The sequence below is a fragment of the Corvus cornix genome, chromosome 15 (assembly GCF_000738735.6).
Source record: "Corvus cornix cornix isolate S_Up_H32 chromosome 15, ASM73873v5, whole genome shotgun sequence".
NCBI lineage: Eukaryota > Metazoa > Chordata > Aves > Passeriformes > Corvidae > Corvus > Corvus cornix.
In genome coordinates, this window is record NC_046345.1 from 7301964 (window position 1) to 7325440 (window position 23477).

At 40.5% G+C, this 23477-nt stretch overlaps 2 protein-coding genes and 1 non-coding gene across 3 annotated transcripts; 1 reads left to right on the forward strand and 2 right to left on the reverse strand.

The window, feature by feature from the left end:
* Nucleotides 1-5619: 5619 nt before the first annotated feature.
* On the reverse strand, nucleotides 5620-15534 carry RANBP1 (RAN binding protein 1). Its single transcript, XM_039560976.1, has 6 exons — nucleotides 15447-15534; nucleotides 13518-13654; nucleotides 12349-12506; nucleotides 10425-10553; nucleotides 8455-8520; nucleotides 5620-7529 (listed from the first exon to the last, which is right to left on the reverse strand). The coding sequence occupies exons 1-6, from the start codon at nucleotides 15459-15461 to the stop codon at nucleotides 7405-7407; spliced, it is 630 nt and encodes a 209-aa protein (XP_039416910.1). The 5' UTR covers nucleotides 15462-15534; the 3' UTR covers nucleotides 5620-7404.
* On the reverse strand, nucleotides 8243-8374 carry LOC120410882. Its single transcript, XR_005603217.1, has one exon. It is a non-coding gene; the product is annotated as a small nucleolar RNA SNORA77 (small nucleolar RNA).
* Nucleotides 15535-15650: 116 nt separating the features above from the next.
* On the forward strand, nucleotides 15651-22706 carry TRMT2A (tRNA methyltransferase 2 homolog A). Its single transcript, XM_039560975.1, has 11 exons — nucleotides 15651-16625; nucleotides 17329-17437; nucleotides 17920-18101; nucleotides 18968-19082; nucleotides 19314-19429; nucleotides 20005-20116; nucleotides 20589-20711; nucleotides 21000-21075; nucleotides 21577-21693; nucleotides 21911-22007; nucleotides 22323-22706. Exons 1-11 carry the CDS (start codon nucleotides 16045-16047, stop codon nucleotides 22618-22620), a joined length of 1926 nt encoding a protein of 641 aa, XP_039416909.1. The 5' UTR covers nucleotides 15651-16044; the 3' UTR covers nucleotides 22621-22706.
* The last annotated feature ends 771 nt before the right edge of the window (nucleotides 22707-23477 follow it).

Consider the following 23477-nt stretch of genomic DNA (forward strand, 5'->3'; position numbering starts at 1 on the left):
TTCAACAAAACTGGGCTGGAAGATCCATTTCAGGAGCACACCTAATGTTCTGGGCCACAAGTTAGTTTAGCACCACTTACTTGACAAAAGCAGAGACTTCGTCACTTACATCAGTTTAATCATCTTCTTCCTTCCCACTCAAGCAACAGTCTGGGTGAAGAATTTTAAATGCAAACAGAACTCTGACTAATTTTTCAGTGATATTTTTATTTTAATCTGGAAAATGTTATTCTAAGCAACATTATAGACTGTTCATGAAGTTTGGTCAGCATCCTGTAATGGATAGTATGAGAATTACTCAAATGCATTTCTTATGTCTTGAAAAATAGTAAAGAAGTTGTCTCCCAAGTGACAGTCATATCTGCATTTTTAGCATGGACCTGCAAGTTTCCTTTCTAGGTGAGCCACAGAAACATCCTGTCAAGTTTCTAGCATGAGCTGGTAAGCAATAGGCACAAGTTCATTTTAAGATACATATCTGGAGTATAAAGATTTATTTAAATTTCATTATTTTTAAAGATGAAGCCTTTCTGGGACAGTAACATTCCTTCATGTGAATAGAGGAGTTATTCTTAAGGAGACTATGCCTCCTCTGCACCTCATTATTTTCAGTTGTATTTTCCCCTAAGGACTCTTTCCTCCATAGAAAGTCTGCTTCTCAAAGACAGTTTTGCAAGTGGGGAGGATTCAGCACTTCTGCTCGTTCCAGCCTTCAGAATGGTTTTCCCTTCATCACTCTGACACACTGATGCTGATCCACTCTCACTGTATCAGCCCCCACTTATTGGGCCAATCTTTCAAGCCATTCCTGTTCTGAAAAGAGGCTCTCAGCAGCAAGCAACTTCGGCTTTTTTTTTTTTTTTAATATCCCAATCACACAACACTTCTCTAGAGGGAGACTAAAGATAACTGAGTTATCAGGACACAAAGAATTGTACCTTTCATAGCCACAAGAAGAGGTGCATCTCCAAACTGAACTGATCTCAAAGATCACTGTGGGAGCCTGGTTTGAGCTGCACAATCATCCTGTGGATCACGACACCTGTGCTGTGCAGTCATGCAGACCCAGCATTTCCAAAAAACAGCTGAGACATTTCATTTTACAAGGCTACAGTGTTGGGCTTTGGGATTACTTTTTTCTGGTGCACATTGTAGATTACCTATCAGAAAGCAGTGATTTTCTGTAATTTTGTGTCCAACAGTTCCCACAGTTCACCTCATTTCCTTCCCACTAACACTCCAGTTCTCAAGAATGCCCTGTTTTCAAGCCAGCACAAAGCACTGCTGAGCAACACTCAATCTCATTATTACAAGCCAAGTATATTTAAAGCAGTCAGATGACTTTACCTGTCAAACACTAAGGGTGTCTGAGGAGGACTTGACTAAAGCTGAACAGGCATGTCTCAGAATTGCTCTCCTGGAACACCTTTATTTCAAGGACTGCAGTTTCTGGATTCACACTACCTTATGAGCATGCCAGAAGATTCTGGCAGCACTGAGGTAAACAGCAAAGGCAGCATGAGTTAGGGAAAGATTTAATGACAAAGAACAAACACAGCTACAAAGAGCAATCTAAAAATAATCTAGCAGAGCATGGCTAGTAATTGCATGTCTTCTTGCAAGATTTTACTCTGAGGTTTTACCCCAAAGGAGGAAGGGCCAACCACAGAAGTTGTGTTGGAGCCACATGGCAGGGTACCCCTCTCGGAGCTGGTAAGATGAAAGGAAACTCACAACAGAGCAAGAATCAAGAAAGCCATGCAATTTTCATATCAAGTCATGGCACTAATTTTAGCTGGAAATCTTAGCTACGTGATTAAGAAAATTCTTTTATTTTGCACACTTGAAAGTACTGAAAATCCCTGGAATATTTTATTGGTCACTTGCAAGTTAGCTCCTAGCTTGTATTTGCTGTTGCCATTAAACAGTGACCACAATAAATAATTATACTTTTCTTACTACAACAAATGTAGTTGCCAGCCCTTGTAGTATTCGTGACCTGCAAACTGTTCAGGGTCACTGGGAGAACCCTCAAGGATCACCAATTTGTTGTTAAGTAAAAGCTGGTTTTCCCCTCTAATGTGCAGTGCTCAGAACAGAGCCATCTGGATCATCTTGTGCTGCACAGTGCTGCCAGAAAGTGCCAGACAGTTCTAGGTACGAGCCAGGCCTAGTAAGTTACCCACTGGAACTTTAATTTGACAATTTTCATTTAGTTGTTCATTTCTTACCAGATAAATCAAGAAATTATTGCCTAATGATGACTTTTCAGTAGCCTTAACAGATATACCACAAAATTTTCTAGATGATTCCAATAGATATTTTTCATGGGATGGCTTTTGCTCAGAACAGAGATGGAGTATTTCCCAACAGCAGTGACGAGGCATGTCAAGTTTCATTTACTATGAGACTTTGGTAACTCTGCAGACTGATTCTTAAATGATCCCCACAAAAAACTACTTACATCAGAATGAGGTAGACCTCCAGTTTTAAAGATTCACTAACCATCCTGTTTAAAACCATTACTTAAGTGCAATTCTCCTCCTCTAGAATGAAATATCACTCTAAATGATGCTGCTGAAACTCTGCAAGCCAACAGTGCTCATAAACCAGCAAACAAGATGTTAAAACTGATAAGCACTGTTTATATGAAACAATGTTAACTTTAATTAGAATAGTTAGAATAGCTTGAGAAATATCCTCCAAACATACAAAATATTCAGTCATTTTAATGTCTAATCCATCTTTGTTGATGTTTACAATAGCCATAATTGCTTTTATGGAAAAACGTAACTACTTGAAATGAGGCCAGCCAGCACAACATGAATAGGCAAGAGCTCATGACACCATTAGCTTCTCTGTTAGGTCATAAGCAAATTGCAGATCTTGATACAACAGTTCATATCTACAATACAGTGAATCAGCTGATGTCAGTTTGTAGAGTCAAGACTGATAAACAACGAGCTGCACTTTTCCAGCTTGAAAGCTGGAAACATGTTTAGGACTGTAAAGCTGGTGAAACACTTGCAGTAGTCAGACACCTTCCACAAAGGAAGTTTGCTGCACGTAACATCTGATCCAGATTTGTGCCAGCACCTTCTTTGTACTTAAAACATTACATTGGTGTAACAGAAAATACACCCCACAAACATTACCTGTACCATTAATACTTTACAAAAAAACATCTGATCTGATGTATGTTGCATTTTCACTAGGAGACTATAGCAAACTGGTTTGACAAGTCTTCCAAATATGAACAGGTCTTAAGTCAGTGGTTGGTGTCGAATGTGACTTAAGTGGACAGATATTCCATACTTAAATTTGCATATTATAAAAATACAGTGGGCATAAATCTAATGCATAGCTGTAGGTACTAACACTACTCAGCTCTTAAATATTAGGAAGATTTTTGCTCCTGTGCTTGTCAGTTTTCACAGCCTCAAGATTTATTTCCTTATTCTTACTTGCTCAAGCTGCTTACTTGAGAAGCACCTTGTTTTCACAAGCACTAGAGTCTTGACAAATCACTTGCATGTAGAATCCATTCTACAGCTGATCATTTCAAACTTTTCTTCATCAAGCAAACCACTTCTGATCTGTTGCAGTTAAGTTTTCCTTAGCTCCTTACTCTGAAAATGATACTGTCAAAGATTTAGCTAAGGTTGGTAAAAAACTGGTAATTCCTTTTCTTTCTATTTTCAAGAGTAATTCTAGCTAAATCTAATTAGGAAGACCTTTAAAATAGATCCTAAATAAACCATCATAAAATAAAATAAAATCCTTTATACACACCTCACTTCACTGAACTAGTGTAAGTTTACACATGAACTCAGCAATGTAAAAACACTTTGAAATTAGTTTGGCTAATCAAAATTAAGACATTGGCTTGCCATGGACACCTCAGAAAATACAGCTTGCTAGAAACAACCTGGAGCAGCCAGGACAGATGGGTGTCCTGGGAACAGGAGGGCATAAATAAAGACAGCAAAGGGAAGTTAACTGGAGAGGTTTAGGGTTGTTAAAATAACCACCCACTGTTTAAGGACTTGGCACTGAAAGCCAATGGCAATTTGTACAGATCAAAAACCAGCAGGGCAGTTTATAATGTAATCTCCACCACTGTCTCCATTTCTACACAAATAGGTGCAATTTAATATTACTGAGGTGCCAAGCTGAGTTTTCTGAACTCTGATTCGGAGTCTTTTCTTTAGAGAAAAGTTTCTAGCAACATTTTTCACTGAATTATGTGAAGGAATGCACCGAGATGGAGCAGCACAAGGCCCAGCATTGCTGAGGGGCATCAGAGTTCAGCACAACTCATTGTGATCCACACACAGCATCCACCAGAGGACACAACACTCTCAAAGAGGTAACAACTCTTAGCAATAAAATCCAAAGAACTACTCAGACTGATTTTTTTTCCCCTTTACATACAGCTTTAAGCATGTTGCATCAAAATTAAGAATTTACAACATTCTCCTATCTGCATAGCGTTGAGAAGAATTTTAATTTTCTGAGTTTTTGGTATCACTGAGAACTTGTGTTTGATACAAGCTACCTTATTATACAGGAAAAAAAATATCGACATTTAGTGTTAAAACAACAAATTGGGAGTGTTTGCAATTTGTGAATGAGAGATTTAGTATCATTAATACAAACTTACTCCTGGAGAAAAAAACCCCCAACAGATTAGTGTAGTCTTCAAAATAATTAACATGGAATCTAGAGAGAACTATTTTAAATTCATTTCTATAATAAGTAGACTTCTTTAAGACCTGAACTACCTGTTAAGAAGGTATTCTTTTGATGCTTGTCCACAGTTAACAATTTCTAAGTTGAATTCATCACTCAGGAATCCTCAGACATTCATCCATTCAGCATATACACAAAACCATTAGTACCATCAAAGGCTGGGTCATTAAGCCTGGCTATATAGCATCTTTCTAAACCTGAAGCAAGCAGAAAATTTGTACAAATTGCAGACTTTAGCACCCAACAATGCTTTACTAACCCTATTGTATTTTCCTTCTTTATCAAACATGGAATAAAGCTTTTAAAAAATCTTCACTTGGCAGCCTACCTTACCTGTAGGAAAGTTTAATCATTAGAATAACTTGTACAAAAAAAAAAAGGTGTTATTTCACCGAGATAATTTTAAAAATACTTACTGCTTTTTAATGTGTAGAACAGCTAAAGCAACCAGAATATTGACTGACCATCCTTTAGTTTAGAGGACTAAAGTATTCTTCAGCCCAATGTTACCTAGAGAAATGATTTTACTGAGTGGTCTCTCTTAACTTTGCTCTTTGAGACTGCAGACTTGCAAGGATGGTTGCAATCCATGAACTGTAAACACAGATCAGTTAACTTAAACAGGAATGGAAATGTCTTGAAGTCATTTAAGGATGCTGAAGTAAGAGGGGAAGAGAGGGTAATAACATTAAGCAGGAGTCATCAATAACCAATATTAAGACAAATTAAGTCATTCAGGTGCTGCCCCCCCTCTTCTGTACAATGTTTGACAGTGAAATGCAACTCACCCATTTTGCTGCCTTCATCACTTTGCCCCTGAAGACTAAAAATGCATTCCCAGTATGAATTCTCAAAATAAAAAGCAAATCCTTTAAATGAAAATTTAAGTTTATTTTGAAATTTTTAAGTAATTTCTATCAATTTAGACACAGTTTGACATTATCAGATCATTTACAATGATTCATGGATAAAGATTTGGCTTTTACATTCAAATGTTAAATACTTCAAAATAGCTTTGTCTTGTTATTTCCAAACCAGAAACACTAAAGAGCATTTTGTTTTGCCTTTCAACCATCTTCGTTAATTAACAGACTTTTGATATCTGCTGTAGTTCAAGGGGAACGTGCAAAACACCAAAGGAATTATTTTGTTTGAATGAAGTGAGTACCTGAATTACAGTTCCAGATTTAAGACTCGTTCACTGTAGCATCAAAAGGCAGTGCTAAGAAAAAAGACGTGATTTTTTTTTTTTTTTAAAAATATATTTTCCTCAGGTACACTGCAGAACCTGACTGAGCTAAAAGCCTCTTTATGAAGACAAAAAGGTCTTGCTATCCCATGTTAACATCATTCAGTCTTACAGTTTAGCAAGTTTTGTCCAGTTTTCATAATTATTTTGGAAACTATTATAAAATTTCATCTCTATCCTAACACAATCCTTGTATTAGTGTTTAACAACAAAATTCAATTTATCTATTAGACTTAATTCTGTTGATTTTATTGCTTACTAAAGTTTATTTTCTTACTCTCTAGCACTAATTTGAAATTGGATAAACTAAAAACATTTGCAGGGAAGAGATTTGATCAATTTGCCCATTCTGGCAAGGAGGGTGTCCCTCAAGCATGTGCACCATAATTAACTGTTCCAAAATGAATTCCAGACTGCTGCTCTCCAAGAGGGACAGCCTCCCTACCAAGCATCTGAGAAGTTCAAAACTCCTCTAGTTTGTAAAAACAATGAGCTCCAAAGCCCTGGGAAAAAAGCTTATACATTTTAGACCTATAACAACAACAGGCTGGCAAGGGGAATGTCACAGGAAGGTACTCAAACAGCTCCGATTCCTTTGCATACACCTCAGCGTAACAGGCTGCTGCTGCTGCCTTCAGTCAGCAACAGCACACCGTGGAAGATCTGGGACAACAGCAGGAACTGTCTGCTGGAATCAAGCCTTTGTACTATTAACAAATTTGGGGCAGGGGGAAGCACAGATTTTGTTTTGTAAGAGGGAAATGCTTCTCAAATCTGACATAATACATATTTGTCCCCCACCTTTATTTTCACTGTCTGATGGATCATCATCAACAGTGTGCCAGAAATGCTCTTACTGCCTGATTCCAGAAGCCTGCTGTGTTTCAAGAAGCACAGGCACATTCCCTGCTCAGGTACACACAGCAGCAGGTGTGAAAGGTCTGTTACATTACAGTTTAGAAGCCATACAAGAAACACAAATGCAATCCTAATCTTCCCTGCTGACAAAGTCTGTTAACCTACTTAATCCACAGGAATGATGATATGTAGCTCAATTAAACATGTGTATTCATAAGCCTTTACAGTATACAGAAAACTCAGTTCTGTCCCCTGATGCGGTTTTCAAGTTTGTTTTATTCACTCTTTTGGATGACTATAAATAAGTGTTTCCACTATGGAAAAGAAAGTTAGCACAGTACATTTTCATGACTGGGGAATGAATTTTTCTGAAGACACCTTCCAAAGGGCAAAAGCTTAGAAAAAACAATGTGAATGTTGAATTCAGTTCCATATAAAGTCCCTTGTAAAAATTAAAAAAAAAAAAAACAACCAAAAAAAACCCAAAAAAAAGGAAAAGAAAAAAAGAAAAAAGTAAAGGAAAAACTGCAAGGCCCAGGATGATTTTATTGCTTTTCTTCAGTTTTTTCCTTGGTCTCTTTCTTCTCAGATTCTCTGCTCTCTTCTTTTACAGAAAGCTCTTCTAGTTTTTCAGCAACTTTATCAGCACTATCATTTTTGTCTGTGCCTGCTAAAAGATTGGTTAGGAAAAATGTTACATACAGGCAGTAATGGATTTCCCTGTTAGAAAGAGTAAAGACAGAGGGTGAGGGGGGTGGGGAGAGACAGCTGGTATTGGACAAAAATTAAGATATTCTTCACTGACCACTGGAGTGACTCATTCCATTTCTTTTCCTCTGGTAATTACTTCAGATGTCAGAATTCAAGAAATACCACTCGTATATGTTAATCACTACATAAGGGCTTAATCACAGGGACTGAGCAGTGTGTAACATCTGGCCAGCTGTGCTGCTACCAATAAGGTATCCAGACAAGTCCTTAGCTTCTTGTCATCTTAACCAAAAAAAGCAAAGCCAAGTTCTCCAGTTTGAAATTGGGGAATAGGAATTCTTAAGACTGGAAAACTCCAATCTAAGTATCTCGAAGAACATTGACTGCGGTAGTTTGTTCTTAAGATGGAAATGTTTATTATATTTACATGGTGGGACACCTTGTCACACAGGCAATTCTAAAGGGAAGTGCAATAATCTATTAGAGACTTGTGAACAACTTCATACACATTAACAGCTATAAGAAAACATTAAATATTATACTTGCATGATTATACATTTGTGAAATTTGGGAAAGGGACCTGCAAGGAAGAAAGAGCACTGTGGCTGCAGTGTTCACAGTTCATTTGTGTACTATAAGCCACAAATACTTCCTTGGTAGCCTTTCCAAAGCAGCGATGTCCCAACAGCAACTGTAACAGCCTTCTACGGGAAAGAAGGCCATCGTCACTCCTGTGAGCTCTTACTCTCGCAGACAGAAAAGCACCTGAACTGAAGGCTGCAGTTCAGCACAGAGTGAGTCTGCTGGAACACGACACTCCAGGGTACTGCAACCACTCACACAGCTCAGAAATGTGGCACCGAGTTACACTGAGACTACCTTACCTTTCTTTGCTTTCTTGCCTACTTCGTTCCTGCATTCTTCAAATTTTGCCTTGAATTTCTGTGCATCTGTTTCAGTAAAGATAAAATATTTTTTCATTACTTTTACTGCCTCACAACATTGAATACTTCTAATCTGGAAGAAAGATACCCCAGGAGAAGCTTTGTGTAAACAAAATTTTTAGGGACTTATGAAGTAGTCTAGTAAATCATACAAGATGCAAAATTCTTCAATCGCATCTTTGTGCAACAGCAATTTATCTTCTTCAGCAAGTTTACTAAAGCGGCTTATTTTGCAAGATACTCAAAATGTAATGCCAGCAGGAGCTGTTCTGTAGTTATTGCAACTCCCAGCTGTCTGTAGCCTAAAGGAATAGGAATACGATGTCAGAGACTGCTAATACAACTATACGTATGCAGAAGACTGAAGATTAGCTTTGAACTGCTATCCTTGCCAGCTACATTATACCCCAAGAGTTTTCCACACCCTGACCATAACTGGGGTTCTTAGCATCAGCAAAGGAAGATAATGCCTGTTTCACCAGTACAGCATTCAGACTCTGTACCCAAGGGCTATTCCTCACTACAAAAGCCGACAATGCATAATCTTCATTACATTCTAAGCCACCACTCAATTCAACAACCATTCCAAGCAGCTGATCGAATTTCAGTAATGTTTCTACACAAGTAATACAAGCAACAAGAGACTGGCCAAGGAGCTTCCTGACAGCAGAACGACCAAGGTGGTACTAGCCTGCTATCCCAGGCTGGTCTGGCTGACCACAGGAGGTCACTGTTGCCCCACAGGCATTCTGAAGGCACTTTGTAACTGGTCCAGGAAGTGTTTGTATCGATTCCTTTTCAAGCATCTCAAACAGGAGAGACACCTGAAGGACAAACTTATGTCTCTTCACCTGTCATCTGCTTAGTCAGTACTGCAAAGGGCAAACAGGAAGAAAGGAGTACTCCTTTAAGGCAGAACATTCAATAAGCTGAACAGCCTCTACCAGAAAGAGGGAAAGACTTCTCAGAGATGAGCAGTTAGCCTTTAATTTCCTTCTGGATCATGAAGCAAGCACTAAGCAGGTGGACCAGAAAGGTTTGTCTAACTAAACAATATAACACTGGAGACTTAAGGCAAAGGAAAAAGACAAGATATACTAAGTTCTTTCCTGATGTAGTCAAATCCATCAAGTTTTAAAATATACAACCACTTTATGATCCATCTAGTACGTAGGGAGAAAAGGAAGCTAACACACTAAACTTGTGTGGCAAATTGTAAAGCAAGAAATGCAACACTTTTTCATTTTGCTTCTTTAAAAAAAACCCAACCAAACCAACAACAAAACAACATAAACCCCCTCTGCCCATAAACACTTCTTTGATTTAATCCCAGCTGATCCATTACTAGTTACTGCTCTGGTACTCGGTGTAGTCACTCCAGAAAAAGCCACCGACTAGTTTGATGGGTCTGACTAGCACTTTTCACTGAGGGTTCCATTTAATCAAAACAAAGATACTACATACTTCATTAGAAAAAAACCAACCCAGATGTTCTGCTAATGCAGACAGACCAGAAATATCAGGTCAGGATTTCCTTGTTTCTAATGCAAAAATCTAATCTTAACTACAATGGAGCACCCGAATTAAATGAAAGTAAGCTGCACATGAATCTCTTAACTGCTTTTAGTTTTATTCTAATTGGCATTGCACTTACATGAAATGGTTTATGTTAAAAAAGGGCCTAGGGCAGAAACAGTACAAATATTACTGCAGACCTAATTACTTCACTGTTTGTCAACAGATGTGGTTAAGTGATTAACAAACTTCTCTCAGATAAAGAATTAATTAGCTAACACTACCACGAAGGGGTGAGATACAGCATGTCTCAACAATGGTTTAGAGCAGTATTCAGGCAAGCAGGGTAACATAACAGTTTACAATCAGTGTAAGTTCAGTGCCAGTCCACTCACTCTCTGCGTTTAGAAATCGGATTGCCAGAAGTTCGGGCTTGGGACTTTCATCTGCAAAGTCAGCATGTGTGTTCCAGACCCATGCCCTGTCGCTCCCAGCGTTAGGCTTCAGCTCCATTAAGGGTGTGACTGAAAGGAAAGCATTAAAAGATGTACAGAGCACAATAGTAAATGTTTTCCACATCAGCCTCCATAAATCTCAGTGACAACGGGCTGTGATGGTTACGTAAAGCACTTGACACAGAATTTCTCTGGGATAAGTACAAGACAATGGTGCCCATGTGTATTTTTCCTTACACTGTCAAATAAAATGATGCAAGACCGTTACTGTGTGAGAGGATGCTGGATTCACTACTGTTAGGAAAGAGATTTTAATTCAATTTTTTGTTTAAAACAGATGACTGTGATACTAAGAGATGCAATCACTGAGCACAGCTCTGAAGTACAGGCAAATGATTTAGGAGGAAAAGGCATCCAGACAAACAACACTCATTCTTCTTTTGCACACCGAAACTACTACCAAAATTAATTTTAAAAAACACTATTCCTACAATTAGTCATCAGGTTAATTCTCTCTCCCATCATTTTAAAACTGTACTACAAGATATTACAGAATTCTGCAGTGCTGCAAAGTGTTCAGTGTATTTTCAATCTGTTTGCTCCCTTCCAGTAAATGGGGCCCTTTCCCACCAAGACACTACAATTACCTCACCTGACTGACTCGAGAAGTTGAAATGTTACTTCCCACAGTACCTTAAGACTTTGTACATTACAGACATGCAAAGTATAAGCAGGGCTTTTTTTCTGGGTCCTGTCTAGTTCAGGAGAAATCTGAAGAGTCTACTCCCTTCCCTGCATTTTTAAAATCTAGAGATCAAAATACATTTTGCTCCATTTAATGCTTTGCAAAAATGAAGAGAGTCCTTTTGTCTGACTGTGAGTCAGCATAAATTCAATAAACAAGTCTATATGGAGAGCAGCTTTTCCATGAAAAAAACCCTAAACAACTTTTGACATGAATACTACAAATTCATCAATTCTGTTTTGCATATGTGCAACATTTATTTCCCTAAACAAAAGGTTTATTCCTGCTGGTTGGTGACTACACTGCTTTCATATTTGCCATTTCTTTTACTAAACACCTGTCTCCTCTGAACATTTTGATTTCTGAAGGGATCTACCCAAGAAAACAAGCACTATTGAGCTTTGCATTAAGCTACTTCTTATTTCAAGTTAAACTACATTTATGTAACTCCACAGAACATTATATACTCCTCATATAAAAACCTGAGTATCACCAAAGCAAGCCAGTATCACCATATTAGTCTGCTTGTTGCGAATTGTGCTGACTTTCAAGTTTGTCTTGCTCTTTCATGGTTTTTTTTTATTCAAAGAGGTTTCTTTTTTGAATGAGTCAGCCCAATATAACATGTTCATTTCAGTTTATTTCACAAGCAGAGAAAGGTAAACTCAGATTAGCTTAGCACCTCAGTCTGTTTTCTGATGGTTAAGGGATTGGTTCCAGCAATTCAAACATTTAGCTCCAAGTAGTAAATTATTAGATCATATTTTTTCTCACTCTTTTACAAAAGCAAGCCAGCATACATTAAATTCTTATTCCAAACAGTATTAAGGCCTACATGTTCTACACTCTATTAATCATTAAAATAAACCACACCCATTGGAAGCAATCATATAATGCCCATCTATCACAGCTAAATTTTAAAGTGACTTTAGTTAGTATTAGAGCAGTATCAGGCTCTGAGGGAAAAAAGCTTCAGCTTCCTTCCATTAATAAAAATAACCCCTCATGGTTTTTGATACCTGAAACCTTGTATGAACAGCAGGAGACAACCATACTGAATTTCTACAAGCTTATTTTTTCAAACAAGAATAAGTATAGCAATAGCAATGTATAACATACTGTAATGGTTTGCACAGATTTTTAGGGTTTTATCCCTCCGCATGAGGAGGCGAATTGTTCCCTTCTCCTTGTGTTTCAGGAGCTTCACATCACCAGTTCCTCGTTCTTTCCACTCTGGAAGGTCATTCTCAGATGCAAACCGGAAGAGCTTCGCTCGCCTTGGAGAACAAAAGATTTAATTAGCCTCCATGTATTAAAACATTTATTAAAACACCACACCTGATAGGCAGTTCTTTTTATAAGACACACAGAGGAAGAAAACAATTCCTTTTATAAGATTCTCTGTTCAACTTCAATATACACATTTAGAAACTGATATGATAAATTAAAATCTAGTAAGAGAGCATTAGGAATTATGTAATAACTGTACTAAAATTCTGGACACTCTTAGGGAATGATAAACATATTTGGTGTAGGCAACCTTTTAAATTCAGGTAGCTAATTAACAGGTTTTGCTAAAGCCAGAGCTCACCATACTACCTGTTAGAAACTGACCATCACTTTAGGTATTACCAGAATCTGTATATGGAGAACTCAAATCTCTCTTCCAGATGAGCAATACCATTCGTTGATTAAGTAAAAGCAGAATTTTTTAAACCTATTTAAAGCAAGCACATCAGGGATCAAATTCAAAACACTTCTTAAGCCTTTAGGCTACATTTTTCTTCAGAAAGATCAAGCTCTCCTGATCTGACAATAAGCATAATCTAAGGATAAACTATGTTGAGGACAACAGACAGGAAATGCCACAGATGCCCCAATACTGTACTGCAGCTGTTGTTTTTATTATTTCAGCACCTTGTACATCACCCTTTACCTAGGGATGCATGGCAGCAACATCATATACATCTCATTTCTTTCCTCCCAAGACACTTGTTTCATACTGTGATCACAATTTCAATAATTGTTACCTAAGTTGTTGTTTTCTTTTATGCTAAACAATGCTAAAGCCAGATTTGTACTATCAGCTCCCTTCTATGGTTCCAGACTTCATTTCCTTGGGGCAATATCAACTGTCCCCCACTCAATCTCGGCCATCACAGTGCAGGCCAAGCAAGTTAGATTACCCCTTCATACAGCGATTGCTACAAGTTATGCAGCTTCTTATAAACACTGTCAAGTTTAAGCCTAATGAACACGCACATAATAGAGAGAAATATTCTACTTACATCTTAAAGAGTTCTTCCTCATCCTCTTCCAGAGTTTTTATTTCTTGCTCTGGAAGGGAAACTATGGGCTCAAACTGAGGATCGTGGTTAGAATCATCTGCATTTTCAGTAGAAGTATCATGCTCCTCATGTGCTTCCTGAGGAGTAAAAAACCAAAACACAAACTTGCTATGTACCCAAACCCTGAAGTACTCATATCTGTGTTTAAAACACGTATCACTTTTCAGCAACTAGATCTTAGTAACTGAAATACCATTATACCTGAAAACAAAGGACTTCCAAGTCAACATACAGTTACACTAAGAAACAAAAAGGTGCTCATCCAGTGCTAGGTGTTTTAATCCTACAACTCATGAATTGTGCGGAGGCTTGGCCTTGGAGCAATAGCTCTTGGTTATGGAAAAATAATTTCTTCAACAATTTTTCCTATGCAATGTGTTTTATGCTACTAAAGCCCTACTATTTCTTTAGTGCCTAATGACCCATTGTTAATGGGAAAATTAGAAAAAAAACCCCACACAACATCAAAGCAACCACCTAACCCAGCTTAAGGGACACATCTTAAGTCATCTTGCATCATCTCAAGTTCATAATTCAGTCTTATGTATTAGAATCACCCACAGTCAAAGATATTATGAGACAGAGCTGTAACACTCATGAAATAATTTAGGTTTCTTGTTTTAAGACTCCTCAAGGAACTTTAGGTTACAGGTACATGGCCAAAATAATATTTCCTATTTAAGTTCTTTAGGAATCTGTCAGAGCATTCATTAAGCTTAAGAATGGTTTTTACTAAGTGACTAGTAGGTAAATGATAAACATCTCTAGCACTTCATACATATGGACTGCTAAGAAGCACTCAGCACACAAGCCTAGGAGGGAGATTCATATGCAAGTTTAACAAAGCCACAAAGCAGCTATCTCAGGTCAAGGGAATTGATTTGGGTTTGGGGTTTTTTGTTGCTGCTTGAGTACCAGAAAGGAAAAACAGTCTATACATCGAAGACATTTAAATAATATTTTTACTTTACAAATGGAAGAGTCCGCTCTTACAGGCTCTATTCACAATGTCCTTTATAGAGCAGGTACACACAACTTGTGCATAAAGCCACTGAAATAAAGCAGTCTATTTTTACTACATAGTAAACAAAAGAAAAAAGAGGGGACAGGGGAAAATTAGGTAAAAAATGTTGCAAAATAAAGTCTAGTTGTATCAACAACATCACACAAGCTATCGCCAGTTTTATGTCCCCGGTGTTCCAACATGTAAAAAAAAAAGCGAGAAAGGCGTTACGTCACATGTTTCCGAAAAACAGGACAAGAAACGTTAGCTAAACTCTTATACATTGTATCTTCCTGTGTAAGTAGCACATCCCTCCTGGTAACTCATGGTGCGTTCCGCGCCTGAGCAATTAATTACAGAGACCATGAGAAATGCACGATTCACAGCAGCCACATGCGAGAACGTGGATCCCGTTATCACGATACGATCCCGCCCTGCCGCGATATAAAGCACGTGGGGAACTGCTGTAGCACGAGGGGTCCGGCCAGCGGGCCGGGGGAGGGGCGGAAAGAGGGAGGAGAAAAAGAAAGAAGGGAAACGGGGAGAAGGAGCACCCGAAAGATCCCGGGTCGCTCGGGCTCCCTCATGCCGGGGAACGGCAGAGGCGGGTGGAGGGGCCAGCCCGAGGAGCCGCACGTGCCCGGAAGGGCCGCAAACCGCCGGCCCCGCGGGCGCGGCCGCTCCAGCCTCCAGCAAGGCCCAGCGTCCGTCCCCCCGGGCCCTGCCCGACCTCGGCTCCCCCCGCCCGCCTCAGCCCCCCCCGCCCGGGCCCCACCTGTTTCCGTTACTCTCCCGCCCCGGCCCTCGGTGCCGCCCCTTCCCCCCGCCGTTCCCGGCCTGGCCGCCGGCCTGCGGCCGCCCCTCACCGCCGTGTCCGCCATGGGCCCGCTCGCCGCGCTCCGCTCGCCGCTTCCTGCCGCGCGCCCCGCCCGCCTTTACCTCATTCCCGCAGCCCGCGCCGCGCCGCCGCAAGGCACGATGGGAAACGCCCGCTCCCTCTCAGCCCCGCGCTCGTGCCCCGCCCCCGGCGCGGGCAGAGCACCGCCCGCCCCGGCCCCATCACACCGGTCCCCCCACGGGCCCCCGGAACCGGCCCCGGTACCGGCCCTGCCACCGACCCCCGGTACCGACCAGCGGCGCGGCCCCTCCCGCCCCCCAAGAAGCGTTTTTGTTGTCCCGTTTCCTAGGCGCTTTTCCCATCACCCCCCGCGCCATGGCGGCGACCGCCCGCGTCCCGGCTCAAGATGGCGCCCGCGTGAGGGAAGGGGTGATGTGTAAGCTGCTGGTTTTCATATGTTTAAGAGCCGCAGGTGCTCCCGGGCGCGGGGAGCGGCAGCGCTGAGGGGCAGCGCTTAAAAAACAACCAGATCCTTTCTCTGCTGTCACTCTCCTCGCAGCGGCCCGTCCGGGAGGCTACGGCCCCGCCCCAGGAGGTGCGCGGGGTGGCTGAGGGCTGGCGGGACTATGGCGGAGGAATGCGAGCGCTGCGACCCCGACCGCGAAACGGCTCCTGTGGCGGAGGCTGGAGATGGGGCTCAGCGAGACAGCCAGGCCGGGGAAGACCCCGCGGAGAGCCCCGACGTATATAGATATATTAAGGGAGACTTGTTTACCTCCGAGATCTATAAAGTAGAGATACAGAACCTGCCCAAATACATTGGGTTTAATGACGTGAAAAAGTTCCTTGCCAAGTACGGGCTCAATCCTCACAAGATAAAACTCTTTGGGAAGCAGACGTTCGCCTTCGTGACGTTCAAGAGCGAGGAGGAGCGGGACAAGGCCATGCAGGTGCTGCACGGCGCGCTCTGGAAGAGCCGCCACCTCAGCGTGCGCCTGGCCAAGCCCAAAGCCGACCCCATCGCCAAGAAAAGGAAGCAAGAAGAGGATTCGGAGCAGGGAGAGGCGAAGCGTCCGGCTCCCTCCGGAGAGGAGCCTCTGAGCAAGCGGATCGCGGATGTGGTGACCCCGTTGTGGAACGTGCCCTACGAGGAGCAGCTGGCCCAGAAGAAGCAGGAGTGCGAGCAAGTGCTGCAGAAGCTGACAAAGTAATTCCTGTTTGTAACGTAATGTGTACAAGACTTGGCCTTATGATGGGATATAGCTAAATTCACACCAATTGACAAAGCAAACCTCTAAACTGAAGTGAGTTAGAGGTAGGTCAAAACTCGGATCCCCAGTCAAACTACTTACAAGATAATCTGCGATGCTGCAGCCTAAAAGCTGTTCCATCTAACAAAACTTGGTATTGATGTTCTTGGTCACCTTCAAAAGATTGCTTAATGAAGGGGGATTGGTTTTAAAGTCTGTTGTTCCATAAGCAGAAGGATGTTTGTGCCCTTAAAAAAATGGCATTGTCACATGGTGTAAGAGAGAATCAATCTGTAGAGGTGGGAAATTACTACTAGGATTTTCTCTTTTTAAATCCCCTTAAAATTTTATGCCTGGTCTTTGGAGATCAAAGTATCACTTCTGTTTCTTGCCTTGGATAAAACTGGCATTCTTTATCATGCATGGATACATTGATAAATCCAGTACATAACCATTATAACTATATTTAACCCTTATTTTTTCAGGTTACAGCTCTTACAAAGCTGGAGAGGGTTTGCCCGTTAAAAAATTTTGGAAGAAACACTTCCATGTGATAAACGGATTCTTTTTTGTGCCCTATAGAAAAAAAAGTCTTGTGCAACTCTTGACCTCAATTTTTCTAAATGTGTGCTTTACACTTTTTGTTTCTGGTTTGGGCAGGGAAATAGGAAATAACAACAGAGCTTTATTACCCTGGTTGTTCCTGCAGAAGCAGAAGTTTAATAAATTATGTTGCCCAGTGGAGGGAGTGAAAGCATCACCCTTACAGGTAATGTAATCTCAGGTAAAGTGTGGAACAGGCTTAATGAGCTGAGGGTTATGTTGATTATTTGGTCTTGAGAGACAGTTGACAAACTGAGTATTCAGCTTCATCTTGTAATAAATGATGAATTTTAGATGTTGTTGCCTTTCATGTAAATACTGTGTGGAAATATTTACAGGAAGCAGAAAAATTGATAACTGGATATTCTAACTTTAAAAGAAATATACTGTCCTTGCAAGCCTGTGTTGTAAGCTAATACATTCCTCAACAGAGGCAATGTTTTGCTTTTTAAATAACAAGATTTACTAATACTTTTTTATTACTACTGTTAGTTCACACATCAAAATCCATGAGTATCTTCTATATGAGCTAAATGTTCTGTGTCTGTTTTCAAATGCATTTAACCACATGAGATTTGTTTCAGGAGAAACTTGGCATGTACAAATAAATACTGTATAAATATCTTACATAACTTTATTTTAATCTAGACTGAATATCGCAACAAATGTGAGTTCTTGATTGGGATTGGTGTAAATCAAGAAGACAAAACTGTGGGTTGTCGTCTTGGCAAATATAAGGGTGGTACATGTGCTGTAGTGGAGCCATTTGATACTATTCACATTCCTGCTATTGCCAAAAAAGTAGTAAAAGCTTTCCAAGACTACATAAGGTGAGCATAAGTAAAATGAGTTATCCATAAAGGTTTTGATATCTTAATAAAAAATATTTTAAATTTAATTAGTGTTTGTTCTGAGCTTTAAGATCTAAGATATACCAGTCTCAAATTCTAGCGATTCTTTGTTTCCACCTCGTGCCTGGATCATGGGGTGTTTTTCCCTTGGTCCTGCTCAGCTGCTCAGAGATGGGGGAACAGGTACCAGCTGAACACAGCTTTATTGCAAGCAATGGGATACGTAAGTCTACAGGAAAAAGTCTGTGTTACTCAGGAGTTTCTTCCACTAACTGTAAAGAAGTACTCAGGAAAACACTTCTGAAAGGAGGAATTGAATAACCAAGGTCCATTGCTTCCTTGGATGAGGAGAAGAATCATCCTACAGCAAGGAATAAACCAAAAGTTGCATATTAAGCAAGAGTACTTTTTTAGAAAAAGGGATGCTTTCATTAAAGAGCAGTTAAATCCTCAGAAATGGAAACCTCAGAAGAATCATGAAGATGGAAGACTTGAACTTGGTATGAAGCAGAGAAGCTAACGAAAGCATTATGAAAAGTTATGTCACCCTCTGAATGCAGTAAGAAGCTGCCTCTTGCCTCTCTGTAATTTTGCATGGGTTAAAATGGGTAAGAGGATTGTGGGAAAGAGGGACAGATTATTTTGCTTTAGGAGATCCTATCCATCAGTCTTTCTTAGTTGAGATGTGGAAGTCATTCTTTCCCTGACAAATCAATGTACCCTCTGTTTGTACTTAGCATTTTTTCCATTACTTTGCAGTGACGTTCTTTTGATTCAATGAACTGTTTAATGTTACACAAAAAAATAATTCTCTGTATAAGTAACTGAGCTTCTGCAAATTACAGGTCAACTCCTTACTCAGTGTACAGTCCTGAAACCTACGAAGGTCACTGGAAGCAGCTCACGGTCCGGACCAGCCGGAATGGCCATATCATGGCAATTGCTTATTTCAATCCTCAGGTATTTCACTTGATATGTAATGTGCAGCCCAGACTCACAGCTTTAGAACTACTTCAATTTGATTTTGTGAATTGTGCATGCAAAAGAGAAATAGAAGAATTACTTGGGGTAGTCTGCCTTGCATCACCACTCTGATTCTATTCTGACTAATCCGATACATGGAAATGAACTAAATCCTATCTTGAAATCACTAAAATGATTATTTTTCCTTTTTTCAAATGAAACCTTTAGAAATTGAGTAAAGAAGAGCTAGCTGACCTGAAAATCTCTCTGGCAAAATACTTCACAGAAGGGATGGGAAAGAGCAGTGGTGTTACTTCTCTGTACTTTGTGGAGGAAGGACAGAGGTGAGGGCATTGACTTTGCTTTGACGGATTTTGGTGGTGGCTGGGTTTTTGGTGTTTGTAAAATAGCAGTTAGCACTTTCATAGCCTTGTTTTGTCTGCTTCATAGAAGTAGCAGCACTATTACTAATTGTTGAAGTTACTCACCTTTTCCACAAGAGACTCCTGAAATTTCCCATTCTCTGGACAAAGGCAGCTAGAGTTTCAGTGGGTGAACCCACTGGCCATTACTGGCTGTCAAGCTGTAGAAGTGTTTACTGCAGTAGATGAATGCTTATTACTATCAAGTAACTTCTGCCTTTCTTCCCTATTTATGTGAATTTTTCAATCTCCCCATCCTCCTTAGAGCACAAGGCTCACACCATCTTCATCTCAAGATGGTGAAGGTCCTTGCACTCTGAGACAGCAATGGCCAAGGAGAGTCTCTAAGAGCAGCTGATAAATGTTACTGATGAGGATGTAGTACTACAATTTTATGATGACTACAGCTTTGGTAAAGATTGTGACACAATTGTCTCCTTTTTTTGGTTTTGTTTCCCCCTCTCTATTTTGTCTCCCCATTCCTCCTTTACTCCCAGGAAATCTCCCAATCTAGAAGACTTGCCTTTGGAGCATGTGGCTGGTGATAAGTACATATATGAAGAACTCCTTGGTCTAAAATTTAGAATTTCTCCTCATGCATTTTTTCAAGTAAGGATGATGTGAAGCTGCTCATTTAACTGGATTTGCATGAATGCTCTTGAGCTTGACTAATGCTGTGGAACAAGATGTTACTCACTTAGAGATTTAACCTTTTATATATTTGATGTGATTAAATACCAGTAAGTATTATGTTTGGCTGTAAAAGCAGTCAATGACTGTAAGCTTGATGGGAGCACGTTGAAGACAACTTTTTCTATTTACTAGTTCATTACCATTTTCCTCCTGTTTCTTGGCAGCGTTTTGTAACACTGAACATGCAATAATATAGTTCAGGAGTCTTGTATTACTAATTTTTGTTTTCTTTCCCAAAACTTATTTCTGCCCTTCCAACACTTTAAAATGTATTTTTAACTTATAATGATTTGTTTTGTTGAAACAAGAAAACATGCTTTACTAAGACTCATTAAAACATATTTACTATTTATGAAGAAGTAGATCTATTGGAAACTTAATTTCCCAGGTGAACACACAAGCTGCAGAAGTTTTGTACACTGCCATTGGGGAGTGGGTACAACTGAGCCAAGAGAGCACTGTGCTGGACGTCTGTTGTGGGACAGGAACCATTGGGATTTCTTTAGCAAAGGTTGGCAATTTCCCTTCCTGGATAGAAGCTACTTTTTACCTATTTTTAACTGTGGCTGCAAGGAAAGAAAATACCTAATGAACGTGAAATGCAAAAGATTATATCTTAATTTTTAAAATTAATTTGTAATTGAACTGCCTGCAGCTGCTTTACCATATCCTTGTGAAAGCTCACCCTTGTGAGCAGCCTAGGTAGGAGTCAAAGTCCCTGTTAATTGCTGATGCTATGAAAAATGGTTAAATTTACATATACATATCACAGAGGGATCTTTTTCCTTTGATTCTACAGAGAGTGAAGAAGGTAATTGGAATTGAGCTCTGCCAAGAAGCTGTGCAGGATGCCAAAGCAAATGCCCAGATTAATGGTGAGTTAAGCTGAAATGATAAGGCCTTTGTGTGTTAAGGAATAGTTGTACAGCCAGTTGCTCTTTACCTTATCTAAGCAGCCTGGAATTACATGTTGTTGATAGTGATCTTGTCCAGTTTAAACACTTAATCACTTGAAAACAAATACCTTGGTAGCCTATGAGATCAATTTTCCAGTTGAACAGCTTTTTTTAAAATTTAAAAGTAAAATATTTATTTCAGGGTAAAAATGAAATGAAACCACAGCTACCTTCCTAAAGAAAACAGGAACATAGCTGATGCTTGTGGGCTCTTGCTTTAGTCCAGATAATGGAAGATGCTCAAATTACTGTTGTTTAAATTATCTGAAGTTAACTGTGATTGTTTAAATTACACTGATTTCAGGGTAGACTAAACAATTTGTAGTTTCTGAGGCATCAGAACTTACTATCCAAGGCGAAGAACAGAAAGCTGCTTTGACTAGACAAGTACTCTGATAACATCTTCTCTTTTTCTTACAGAACTGAGTAATATTGAATTCTATTGTGGGAAGGCAGAAGATATTGTTCCTTCCCTGATGAACGTTTTAGCTCCGCAAAACCTGATCACGATTGTAGATCCGCCGCGAGCAGGGCTGCGTAAGTTCACCAGTTAGGGTTTAACTATTGTCTTGATGGGTGTTGGGTGGGAAACTGAAGAAAACACCACTGGGATAAATTAAGTGGAAGCTTCTGGTATAGCTTGAAGCAAAATGGCAGCAGTTTTGTTAATGCTGGAGTATAACATGGCATTTTTCTGTGAGGCTCGTGCTGCACACAGAACCAGTACACAGCTGTTGTGGTTTTGATCATCTAGATTCCAAGGTAATTCTTGCCCTTAGAAGAGCTGAACAGCTGAAGAAGCTCATCTATGTCTCCTGCAATCCCAGAGCTGCAATGAATAACTTTGTGGAGTGAGTGTTTCTTGCATTAAGTTTATTTACTAAATGTAGAAAGAAGAAAAAGATGTGTTTTTTGAGGAGGGGGAGCACTGCTGGATTTTTTTTTTTTGTAAGCCATGGTCCTTGAGGCTTACCTTGCACCAGAAGTAGCTGGCTTGGAATGGTATTGCCCAATACACAAGTTATAACGGAAATATCAGGGGTAGTGAAGAACCTGATCATGGAATTGAGGCTTGAGGAAGAAAAACCTCTCTGAGAATAGCAGTGATGAGCAGTGTACTAAAATATTAACAGTTCTTTCTGCATTTCCTTCCCTTTCCCATCAAGCCTATGCCGGGCCCCTTCCAACAGGGTGAAAGGAGCCTCTTTCCGCCCCGTGCGAGCCATGGCTGTGGATCTGTTCCCTCAGACCAGGCACTGTGAGTTACTGATCTTCTTTGAGAGGGTGGAATATGCCAACGGCAGCTCTGCAGCAGCAGCACCCGCTGCCGGTGAGATCACAGCAGCAGCATGTGGCTCCGAGGGCATGGATGGCATCAGCCCAGCAGCCAGGGAGGGGGGGAGCCAGGCAGCTGCTGGCCATGAGGACACTGCAGTCCAAGAGAGGGGGTCACTTAACTCCTGAGAGACTTTGCAGAAACTACTTTTGCTTATTAACTGTGTCAGTAACCACTTCTGTAACATCCAGGTAATAAATCTCTGTACAACAGAGTCGTTGCAAGGTTTCCAGATTATTTCATCATGCTAATTTGAATGAAATTCATTATCACAGAAGCCTAGAAGGGTTTGTGTTGGAAGGGACCTTAAGGATCATCTCATAACCACCCCTCTGCCAGGGGCAGGGACACCTTCCACTTGACCAGGTTGCTCAGAGCCCCATCGAACCTGGTCTTGACCACTTCCAGGGACAGGATATTACATACAATTAGGCCAAATCCTGCTTTTCTCTTGCTGCCTAGATGAATATAGAGAGAGACACACCCAATTCCCAGAGCAGGTGATCCTGTTACAGGGACCTGGACTTGTCAGTATTTCATCCAGCTCTGCTACCCTGTCAAAACTGTGCTGCATTTTTCAGTAAGCAGCAACCTTAACCCTTCCATAAATCTTCACTAAGAAGTAACACACTCAATCTGATAAAAATGCTACACTTTCCACAGTTGAAGTCACTCTTATTCTCAGACTGTAGTATCACTGATAAGACAATAAAGGCTTTAAGTTTCCTACACCACACTACTAAAGCTGAGGTGACTTTGCTTGAGCCAGGCCCTCACCACTGAAACCTGACAGCCAGAAATGAAGTGTACAGACACCAGCACCTCACGCTGCACTGCCAGTGCATCTGCTGGGGGTGAAATCAAACCTGGCTGAGGCTTCCACGCTTGCACAAGGTGCTCTCTTGTCAGGACTCACACTGCAGCCAGACACTCAGGAGCTACCATTTAATGGACTGTGATCCATGCTACAGAACAGACAGCAAGA

Excerpts from the sequence above, each read along its gene's own strand:
- TRMT2A (XM_039560975.1), top strand. The coding sequence starts at position 16,045 with ATGGCGGAGGAATGCGAGCGCTGCGACCCCGACCGCGAAACGGCTCCT. Across the intron at positions 16,626-17,328 it reads GTGCTGCAGAAGCTGACAAA|GGAAATAGGAAATAACAACA; the intron begins GTAATTCCTGTT and ends TGGTTTGGGCAG. Across the intron at positions 20,712-20,999 it reads TTGGGATTTCTTTAGCAAAG|AGAGTGAAGAAGGTAATTGG; the intron begins GTTGGCAATTTC and ends TTGATTCTACAG.
- RANBP1 (XM_039560976.1), bottom strand. Across the intron at positions 10,554-12,348 it reads AATCTGTGCAAACCATTACA|TCACACCCTTAATGGAGCTG; the intron begins GTATGTTATACA and ends CTTTCCTTTCAG. Across the intron at positions 8,521-10,424 it reads CCGATTTCTAAACGCAGAGA|ATGCACAGAAATTCAAGGCA; the intron begins GTGAGTGGACTG and ends TTACTGAAACAG.